General features: G+C 51.3%; 4 protein-coding genes across 4 annotated transcripts in view; 2 read left to right on the forward strand and 2 right to left on the reverse strand.

Moving 5' to 3' along the window:
* Nucleotides 1–78: 78 nt before the first annotated feature.
* Nucleotides 79–1,284, forward strand: VFPPC_14997 (hypothetical protein; the record flags this gene model as incomplete). The annotated part of the gene is made up of 1 exon (XM_018292760.2): nt 79–1,284. The coding sequence occupies one exon, from the start codon at nt 79–81 to the stop codon at nt 1,282–1,284; it is 1,206 nt and encodes a 401-aa protein (XP_018148004.2).
* A 523-nt stretch (nt 1,285–1,807) lies between these two features.
* On the reverse strand, nt 1,808–2,332 carry VFPPC_12039 (hypothetical protein; the record flags this gene model as incomplete). The annotated part of the gene is made up of 1 exon (XM_018290042.1): nt 1,808–2,332. The coding sequence occupies one exon, from the start codon at nt 2,330–2,332 to the stop codon at nt 1,808–1,810; it is 525 nt and encodes a 174-aa protein (XP_018148005.1).
* A 2,435-nt stretch (nt 2,333–4,767) lies between these two features.
* VFPPC_17436 (DNA helicase, ATP-dependent, RecQ type) lies at nt 4,768–9,423 on the forward strand (the record flags this gene model as incomplete). The annotated part of the gene is made up of 1 exon (XM_018290043.2): nt 4,768–9,423. The coding sequence occupies one exon, from the start codon at nt 4,768–4,770 to the stop codon at nt 9,421–9,423; it is 4,656 nt and encodes a 1,551-aa protein (XP_018148006.2).
* A 738-nt stretch (nt 9,424–10,161) lies between these two features.
* VFPPC_17435 (hypothetical protein) overlaps nt 10,162–10,343 on the reverse strand; it is a gene marked incomplete at both ends in the record, with an annotated part of 3,056 nt that continues 2,874 nt past the window's right edge. Inside the window, one exon of the mRNA XM_022429145.1 lies at nt 10,162–10,331. Within this exon, the coding sequence (XP_022285838.1) occupies nt 10,162–10,331 (170 nt within the window). The remainder of the gene's footprint in view (nt 10,332–10,343) is intronic.

Below are 10,343 nucleotides of genomic sequence, written 5' to 3' on the forward strand. Positions count from 1 at the left end.
GCTTTGTATAACCAGTGCCCCCCAAACCATCCCCTATTTATTTCAGAGAACACGGATGGCCCGATGGGTACCTCACTTATGACGAATGAGGAGTACAGAGTCGCACTCGCTGCTGCGACGTTACCAAACACGCCTACCGACCGAACCGACGAGCGACACGATGTGCCTGCGATCACTAAAGAAGATTGTGCCGGTTGCGAGAAGTGGCTTCGAGACATCGGATTTCTCTACCCAGGGAAAGACGACGAGACGTGGGAGAAAATCAAGAGCAACTGGATTGGATTCATAGCAGCGACATGTCGAATACCCCCGAGCAAAGTGGCGCCTCTGGCACCGAATCGAAAGATAGTGCGCTTTTCCTCTAGCGGTACCGTTACGAGCGAGAGTCAAGCGGAGAGAAATCGCAGATTCCGCCAGGATCTTCAGCAACGCATGAGAATACAGGCTTCGTTCTGGAACCATTTGGACGGGCTAGAAGGCCTGACTGAGCGGTGGCCACACAAGGTGTTCGTCATGATGAACAGCCAGGACAGAAGCCAGCCAGGAGCAGCTTTCGAGACATTGGCGGCGATTTGGGACCTTGGCAAGCGTCGTCGGTATCAAGCGATCTGGACGAGCCTTGTGGCCTTCCTTGTACACTCTAACGACGAAGATACACTAGGGGAAATGGGTCTGAAGCTGGACGACGACCAGATCGACGATATACTCGATGTTAAAGAACAGATTACATATGTAGACCTTCTTGGCCTTGAACCAGGGCCAGATGCGGTTTCTGGGGTCTGGGATGCGGTACAACGGCTATTAGTGAATGCAATGGAGGAAAAGGAATCGACCGCTCGGAACAACCCTTTGGTATGGTGGATGTGTATTTTGGTTCGTTCGGCGCTGTCCGGCGAGATGGACTTTATCAGCAGCGGAAAGTTTAACAGGAACCCAATTCCGATGGATGTAGACATGCGAGGACGGATGGAGGCGATCGTCCACTATAGCAAGGTATTGGCGCTAGATGCCGCTTTCCATTCATGGGATGTGCAGCAAGAATGGGTCCACGAAGTGCAGTGCGACCTTAATTCGGTGGATAACACTTGGATAGACGGCGAGAAAGGCGGTCGGCCGGCACCATCGATGGACAAGCGGACCTGCTCGAGCGAGGCATGGCAGTCAGTACTGGCGCACATCGAGTCGTGCATCCCAGACTACGTTGGGGCCAAGGAGGGAACGGCCATGCACAGGATTCGGAGGTTGGAGGACGACATGAACTCATCGCCTGGTGCTGGACATTAGACGAAGAAGAGGGGGAGGACACTGCACGAGGATCGCCTTGTAAAATTGATGGATAAAGGACATGTTTGTCTTTGTTTCGCAGCCTGATCGAGCGCCGTCGAGCACTGCCTCTTCAGAAGGATCGTAAAGGCTCATGGTCGAGGTCATATTGCTTAGCTAAAGAAAACTGATTGTACTCTTAGCCTCATCAATTGTGAAGAAACAGACCACTACCTACTCAGTCTAAAAGATATATTGCCATCAATTTGACGTTTCTCCTCCGTACTTCCCCAGTGTTTAGTCACCGCCTGCATGTGGCCCCCCCCCAAAGAGCCGGGACTCAGCCGTCCCAGTCATCCACTCCACCCACATCAACCACCTCCATCTCCATCTCCTACAACAAGTCTGATATCTGCCTCTCTTCTTCCTCTTCCTCCACCAAACCCCAACAGCTTCACACCACAAGTCAGGTATCGATCGTTCGCCGTACCACAAGCAACAGGACCGACTAGGTCTAGGTGTGGATCTGAACACATCCCCGAGATTAGATAGGGTCAAGGCTTTGCACTGCACAACGTGGGATGTGAGACTGGATGACGTATTCGAACTCGGATTTGACCCAATCTTCTCGATGTGGAAACCAAATACCAAGTCGGCCCGCTAGACTACGCAAGTTCTCGTACTGTGCCCTCTTATGAAACTTTCGAGCGTCAACTTCTGCGATCCAAACATCGCGCACTTTAAGGTCTGTCTTTCGACCTTCTGCGTCCGCAACAGCAATGGTTCTCTTGCTATACCCTGAAACAAGTCTCGGTCCTCTAGGCGCGTTCTTGCGATAAATGAAGTCACGGACGCTTGACTCTAGAATGCTCCGGGTTTTCTCTAGCCTTGGGTAGAAGGAAAGAGTTCGGCCTTTGCCTCTACTGAAGATCCCATACTTTTCGTTCCAGACTATTGGGGAGTTGGGTTCATCCATCACGATCACGACGTAAAGCTTGTTCGGTTTCTTTTTTGCGTCCCCACAGAAGCCGGGCTTGCTCCATCTGGACTTGTATCCGGACTTACCCATGGTGGATGTATTTGTGATGCAACTTGACGGAAGACAATTCGGTGGCTGTTTCGGGTGGTTGTAAAGAGCAAGTTCATGGTAGGGTGTCTGAATGCACTAAACGCGGTCTTATCGTCGCGTGGGTACTGAAGACTGACGCGTGATCAGTCGAGCGGCGCGAAGTCACATGACTATACACTCTCCTGTCGGCTTACTAGTGATAGAGGTTGGATTGGTAGGCGATTGGCAGTCTTCCTCTTGGGGTGGCATGATAGGGTTATCTGGAAAGGATCATTAGTTCAAATGCGGTATATGTTTGCACCAGGGCAAGTGTTAATGTCATAGCTGTAGGAAATGATTGAATATTTTCCGCTGAAATTGATGGTATTGGGGACTGTTTGTCTACGGGCATTCTGTAGCGCATGAAAAGCGATTTGTGGCACAATGGTGCAGCGTGGTTCACTCAGACATGGGTACAGGCCATGGGTAGGTTCAGCCGTTTGTGGCTAATTTTAGTTGCCAGGCGGAACCTGTCTAATCGGGTGCACAATTACGCCGGCTTCGACATCAATTATGTACAGCAACTGTCATCAGCTAGAGACGGCGACAATTATTACGGTTACTTGGCAAGTTTGCGGCCAATTGTTACGTTTTTAGCTATATGTTGTTGTTATTGTTGGTTACCGTACTGTACCGTACTGTACACACATTTGAACAAACAGCCTGACAATTTAGCGGCTTGGGCTTTTGACAATCGCGTTGTGATGATATGCCAATAATTAATTGGGTGGCTGGGTGGCTTGTGACACTAAAATTACAAGGCCCGTGCCGCGTCAAGCACGGGACAGGGGTGCTCTGAGAAGGAAAAAGAGCTCGTCCCCCAAATCCAACGTGGATCGGCTTTTCATCCTCCTTCACACACTCGATCAACAGCAACAGCCAGCAGCTGCACATGTCCTGCTTGCAACAAATTTCATTGCAGTATATTGCCTTGCCTCTTACTTCTTCCTCCCGCCCGCACCATACGCACACAATGCAGAGATAAGCAATGGCAGATCCGACGACCATGACGTCGTGGCGTGTCAAGTCTTAACACGCCGGACTGCTGGGACAATCTTGAACGACGTCGATGACTCTTGACACCCGATTTGGCACCCGATGTACGCCGCCGTGTTCCTCGATGTTCCTCGATTCGAGACGCAAACAATGACGAATCAATCGACCGACCGACCGACCGACTAACCAACGACATAAATAGAGGGAAATAGGACAGTCGTGGCGCCAGCTGAGGATACGGATCTAGGCTACCTCAGTGCAGTCGTAGCCTGCTTGGGGGTTGGGTCGGAGGCAGGTATCGCTTCTTTACTATAAGTCGCTGAACCTAGTCTCTGCCGTTGGGTTGGGTTGGAGTATTATGTTGATCTGTTTTCGGTCATGTCATCCTTCAACCCAAATCGGACCAACCCAACCGGGCTATGACGTGTTCTGAGGCTGTCCGTTTTGTGTCTGGAGCTTGGTTTATGGGGTCCGGTTGGTTTTGTCGATCAGAGCTGCCCAAAAAAGGACCCTCGCTGTGTTTTGTGGCCTAGGCGCTATTGACGGGTATATCAGACTGAATTCTTTTCAATTTTGTAAGAGAGTGGGGTAAAAGGGTCAGGGTTTTTCACTCCGAATTCTTCAGACAGATGTCTAAGGCAGAGTCAGGGTCAGGGTCAGAGTAAAGGTCAGAGTTAGGGTCAGAGTATCGTGGATTGGGGTCTGAGTGAGGGACAGAGTATCGAGTATATATTACGGTCTTAGTACGGACTGGATTACAGGTCAGTAACACGCCAAAGGACCAAAAGGTGCTAACGGTTAGTGAAAGAAAATAGGTTTATCATTTGAGTAAGTCTACGTAAACCGTCATTGAACCGCGTACCATCGATGAGCACACTAGCGAGTGATATCGCGCCGCTGCGTAAGGTAAGGTTTACAATCATATTATAAAAGCCAGTGGGAGACAGTCCGTAGAACCAGCGTAACCCAACGGCGGGCTAACAAAGATCTAATAGCATATATAAAAAAAGGCATATAAGGCAGCTACATAAAGCATATATAGAGTCCACGGCGCGCCCCAGTATTGACCGTGATGACAGCGCACTACTGGCGAGAGCGTTATTCTGCATACCCAAGAATTAACTGTGAAAGTTACGTAAAATTGGCAAGACTTTTTACTTTGATTGATTTGGTTGTCGGGGCAGGGTCAGAGTAAGGGCCAGAGTATCGAGTTTTAGGGCCAGGTCTGGGTCAGGGTCAGAGTACGGGGTCAGAGTACGGGGTCAGAGTAACACGCCAGAGAACGAAAAGGGGCTACCGAATGAGGCACCCCATAAGACAACATAAATAAATCGTTCTTTGCCCACGTATGATGATAGCTCACTATGATCATCTGCAGCACATAAACAAAAAGAACAAGAATGGACAAGCACATCCAGATCAACGGAGCTTACAATCTTGTGGTTTGTCTAGATTGCAAACGTGCATTAACGCCAGGCGATGGGGCAATCGGCCATCTACGAAATGTGCATCAAGTTTCGGGCGCTAATTTGAAAGAAATCGAAGACTACTTGGCTCTGGGACAGGCAAACAATCCAAAGACCATCGAACTTCCGCCCAATGGTGGGCCGAAGCAACCAGTGATTCCGGTCGTAGATGGGTTTAAGTGCAGAGGCTGCTCATTTATCACAACGTCGGAGAAATCAGCGAACATTCACTGGAGAACTGTGCCACATACGTTAGAGGGTCATCGCTATACCAAGGTTCGTGTTCAATCGTGGATGGGTGGGAAATATGCGCGCTACTGGACAGTGGGCAACGAAGGGTACGACCCAACCACCGACATCGACGCACGAGATGAAGCAGGCAACGAGAGAAGTGTGAGCGTACTCGAGCAGCTTCTGCGAAAGGGAGCAAAGCGAATACGTGATTCCAACGCGCAGTGGTACCGGGCCGGGCAGGCGCAACAAGGTGCGGACTACGATAATGAATTCGTCAAGGAGATGCGTTGGATCAAGTTCACCGAAGAAAAGGACCGAGCCGTCATTGCCGCCGCCACAAGATGGGTCAAGGCCAAGGCGATGGATGGGACCATACAAGAAGCATTGGAAGCAGACACTGGTTTGACGGCACAACTTACAATGCTATGCGACAGCATCAAGCGAGAAGTCAAGCGATGCGAGCCACGAATATATGCCGTTCCCAAACCCATTCTGCAACGACTACACGGAATTGAAGGGGGCAAAAGCAACCCGATACCGTTCAGAATGAACGAAGACACCGATACGCTGCAAAAATACAGCATTGTGTGCCAGCGATATCTCTGTTTATGCTGGCGAGCGTATAAGCTTGGACGGGAAGAAGCAGAAGCCAAACTCGGGATGCGGTTCACAGATGAGCAGTGGGGTTTGCTGTGCGACATGGACCGTGTGCTACAAGAGATGGATGGAAATAGATTAGATGGCGGCGAAAGTTCAGATGGTTATGACAGCGACACGGGCGGCTTTATACGAAGCAGCCAACCTGATATGAGACGGCCGGGGGGTCAGGCCGAGCTGGATGTGATCTTGTTCAAGTTTATTATTGCATCCATCAAGACGAAAGTTGGCGGCGCTATGTACACCAACGCATTGCTGTGCTTCTTTGCGGCGACAGCCATTAGAGAAGGCGGCAATGGATTTCTGCCCGCAGGTGTATTTACAGCGACGGTGGCGGCGATGCTGTGGATCTTGCGACTGTTTTTTCTGGAGGATTCATTCCAAGACATGCCGCTGAATGTAGAGGACATCTCAGTAGAAAAGATGGAGTGGTTCACGGAGCAGCACGCCGAGTGGCTGTCTGTCGACCGGTTCACGGTGGTCGGGACCATGATTAGCTGGATGGCGTATGGCAAGGGACATAGGAACAAGACTATGGCGACACCAAGCGTACGTTGGACAGACGACTATGAGACGCTCATCCATAACGGGGAAGATATACGGATCCATGAGTTTCAACGGGCGGCGTACCGGTTAAAGCTGCGTATTGATCATCTCATGGGGAGGTTGCTTGGAGATAGGTGGTCGACGATTGGACCCAACATCGACATGGAGGGCATCCGCGACGACATGACATATCTCGGTGCCGGGCAATCATTTGCCACGAACAAGGCCAACGAGTGGCTTCGGAGTGGGCCGGAGCTAGCTATCAAGGCTGCGCAGTCGATGCTCTTTGATCCAAGGACGAACTCGTGGAAGAAGAAGGGAGTGACGAAGTGGTTGAGAGATCTACGGCAGCTGAAAGAACTGCTTATGCCGGGATGCCATGTGTGGCCCGGGATGCCAGGTCGTGGACCAGAGGTGAGCACAATGAGGCACTGCGATGGACTACAGGTGATGCGGAACATTTTTCTATACAGCGGGTCGGTTATGATTGTAACAGATCGCGACAAGACCAAGTCGATCCGCGACATGGGCCGCAAGGTCGCACGGTTTCTGCCAGACGATATGGGCCGTGTACTCGTAGCATACATTGCGTGGCTGCTGCCGGCAGAAGAGTTTCTAGAGCAAGAATTGAAGCTCCCGGCAACGCCGCCGAGTATCAAGGAATTTATGTGGAGGCACGGTCCGTCAGGGAGGTGGAAGACGGAGAAGCTGAGCTCTCTGCTCGCACGCGAGATAGGAACCGGGCTTGGTGTGCGTATGGGCACGGCGAGATACCGAATGATTGTTATAGAGATGGGCCGGATCGTGGATGGGTTAGTCTTGGAGGAATGGGAAAAAAAGATTGAGGATGACAACCATGACGGGATCGAGTTGGATGAGCTCTCAGGCGAAATGCTGCACATTGGCGGAAGCTGGAACATTATATGGGATTTACAAAGCACACACGGAACAAGAACAGCTCGACAGAGCTACGCTGTGCACATTGGCATGCCAGGCCACCTGCACCCGATGCTAATCCGTCGATATCATGAGGTCAGCCGGTTATGGCATTTGTTTCTCGAAAAGGGTAACCCGCGAAAAACATGGGGGAACCGAGCACGGGGAGACGAGCACGAAAGCAACAAGAAAGCAGATACGGAGAATATCGAGGCGGCAACGCTTGCCGCGCTACAAGAGCTCGAAGGCAGCACCGCGACGTGGCGATCGGCGAAGCAGGAGGAGTGTATGCACGCAATCATGAGACTAGAAGGTGCACGGCATCTGGTTTGTGTACTGCCAACGGGAGCAGGGAAGAGCAATTTGTTCATGGTCCCAGCGATGATGCGGGGACAAGGGACAACCGTTGTCGTCGTGCCATTCTCTAGGCTTCTCGATGATATGGTCGGACGGATGAGGGAGAAGGGTGTCGACGTTGTTCACTTCCAACGCAGCCAGATCATCGCTCGCGAGGCGCTCCCATACGTGCCGCGACTGGTCATTGTCAGCGCCGATGTGGCCGTCGCCGAGGACGAGTTATTCATGGCTTACATGGACAAGTTAAAGGCCGTTGGCCGCTTGCAAAGAATCTTTATAGACGAGGCGCACGTAGCCATTACGGATTCATCGTACCGAGAGCAGCTAACGAAGCTCAAGTGGCTACATCGCTTTTCCAAGCCAATCATTATGCTTACGGCGACACTGATGAAGACGATGGAGCGCGATTTTCGAGAGATGCTGGTTCTACAGCCCGAGACACCCATTATCCGCGACCGAACGACGAAGAAGAATGCCAGGTATGAGTTTGTACAGGTAGGACGAAAGGAGGGCGCGGTGGAGAAAGCAACGGTGCAGTTTGTACGACGGACGCAGACATCGCTGATGAGCCAGGAGAAGTGCATTGTGTACTGCAAATCGATAGACGACTGCCGGGAAATTGCAGAGAAACTGGCGTGTGTCTGTCATCACAGTAAAATGAGCGATGCCCACTGCAAGGAGGTAGTGGCTCGATGGTCTTCCGGACAGGGCAGTGCCGTAATGGCAGCGACGACGGGACTGGGCACTGGTCTGGACTTTCTGGGTATTGTTGCGATCGTGTTTATGGGCATACCTTTCGGCTTGTACGACTATGTACAGCAGACTGGTCGAGGTGCGCGACGAGCTGGCGAGTTTGTGCTCTGCAAGGTGATCCACGACGGGGTAAAGCCGTTCGAGACGAGGGGAATCAGCAGCTTCGCGCTGAAGAGTCAACACGCCATGTGGACGGTGGCAACGGCGCCAGGCTGTGTGCGAGAGCAGATTGCCATGATCATGGACGGAGTGTATGGGGAGTGCTGCGTGGATGTTCCCGACGCCGTGCCGTGCTACCGATGTGAGCCAAGTTACGCGTTCTCGTCGAAGCGTACAGAATCAGAAACAGAAACAGGACCAGAAACGGCGGCAGTTAATACGCATGGGGAGGGTGACAACAACTTATTTGCCGAAATTAACGAGACAGAGATGGGCACGCACGCGCTGATTCAACGGATTGACGCCGAGGATACAAGAGCGCGAGGATTCCCGGCCAACGCCAGCATATTTCAGGAGGACTATCGACAGAGGGCCACGGACGAACTCATTGTCAGGCAATGGCTTATCGAGGTGGAGAGCAAGTGCGCCGCATGTTTTACAAAGAGGCTACTGGCAGATATTGCAGGACGCGAGACCGGGCAGACGGTTGGCAAAGAAGGGGCTACAGAGGAAGCGGAGGAGGATAAGCGGGAAGAAGATGACCATGAGGCGCTCGGAACATCATGCCCGGCGAGGGTGGAGGGAATGGAGTTATATCGGAAGATGAGGAAACAACTCCGGTTTGCTGGACTATCGTGTTGTTTTACGTGTAAATTGCCGTTGGACTGGTGCTTGGAGGCCAAAGAGGACAGGGGCACCCCAAACCGGTGTGTCTACGTAGACAAGGTTTTGCCAGCCATCGAAGTCGCGGCCAGCATGACGCGAGAAGCCCAGTGGATACGCGACAGTTTTCATATTGACCCAGCAGACAAACAAGCTTTTCAGCAATGGCTTGCTGGCAAGAGAGTTTTCATGGACAAGAAAGGGACCAACATGCACATGTTGTGGGCGATGGTTGTTCGCAAAACGTATGGGCACAGGATGAGGGCGGTTCCATCCGTGCACTAGTAGTTAGTATAGGACAAATTTTAAAAATCAATTTCCGCCGCGGGTGAGCGGGTCCCAACCCCCAAGCCAGGCTCAGAGAAAATAAATGTGCTTAAACGGAGCTGATTCTGCGAATGTAAACAACACACGACTACGCGTAATGTGTAGTTTACGAACCAAAAAGATATTACCTGCCAAAAGATGTCTCATACGTAGATTAAAACTTTTTTGGTAAGCCCGCTATCGCGCCCATTCGAGTAGAAGACAAAGGAAATGTGGCGTGGGCAAGGTAACGCGTTTAACTGTGTAGGGTGAGGCCATGTATTCTAATTCTGCCGCGTGGTGCAATATCGACCGACAATCAGGGGCTGGTTTACAAGGATTAAGATCAGTAAATAGGAGCAAAACACTATATAACACAGGAATATACATGCTTAGTTATGGGAGTTGGCTTTCCATCTGTAAGAGGACGCTGTGACAGATTCTATCCACATGGTCAAGATGGCAAGCATTACAAGCTCCATTTACCCGCTCATGCATGATGCGGCATATCCATTTCTGTTTTGTACACTCTGCAAATATGCTGTACTTGTTCCATCGATATGTGACCACTTAAAAGATCTACACAACGATTTGGTTTCGACCGAGCAGCGAAAGGTGGTTCGCGAGGCTGCGAGCCAGCTACGTGGTATGTATCAGAGAAGAGAGGACATGAAAGACTACAAGTTCCCCAGTCCAGGCGACTGTCCCATTCCGCATCTACGTGATGCGGTCACGGATGGACTTCGGTGCAACGAATGTGGGTGGATAACGAGAAGCAAACCACGGATGCGAGCGCATTGCGGCAAGACGCATGCTGGCGGCAGCAATTTGCGATGGAGGGCCAACGTACATTGTCAGCGGCTCTTTGCGAAGGGCCCAAACAGCGTCTGGTTTGAAGT

This window comes from Pochonia chlamydosporia, chromosome 1, assembly GCF_001653235.2.
Source record: "Pochonia chlamydosporia 170 chromosome 1, whole genome shotgun sequence".
In the NCBI taxonomy this organism is placed as follows: Eukaryota; Fungi; Ascomycota; class Sordariomycetes; order Hypocreales; family Clavicipitaceae; genus Pochonia; species Pochonia chlamydosporia.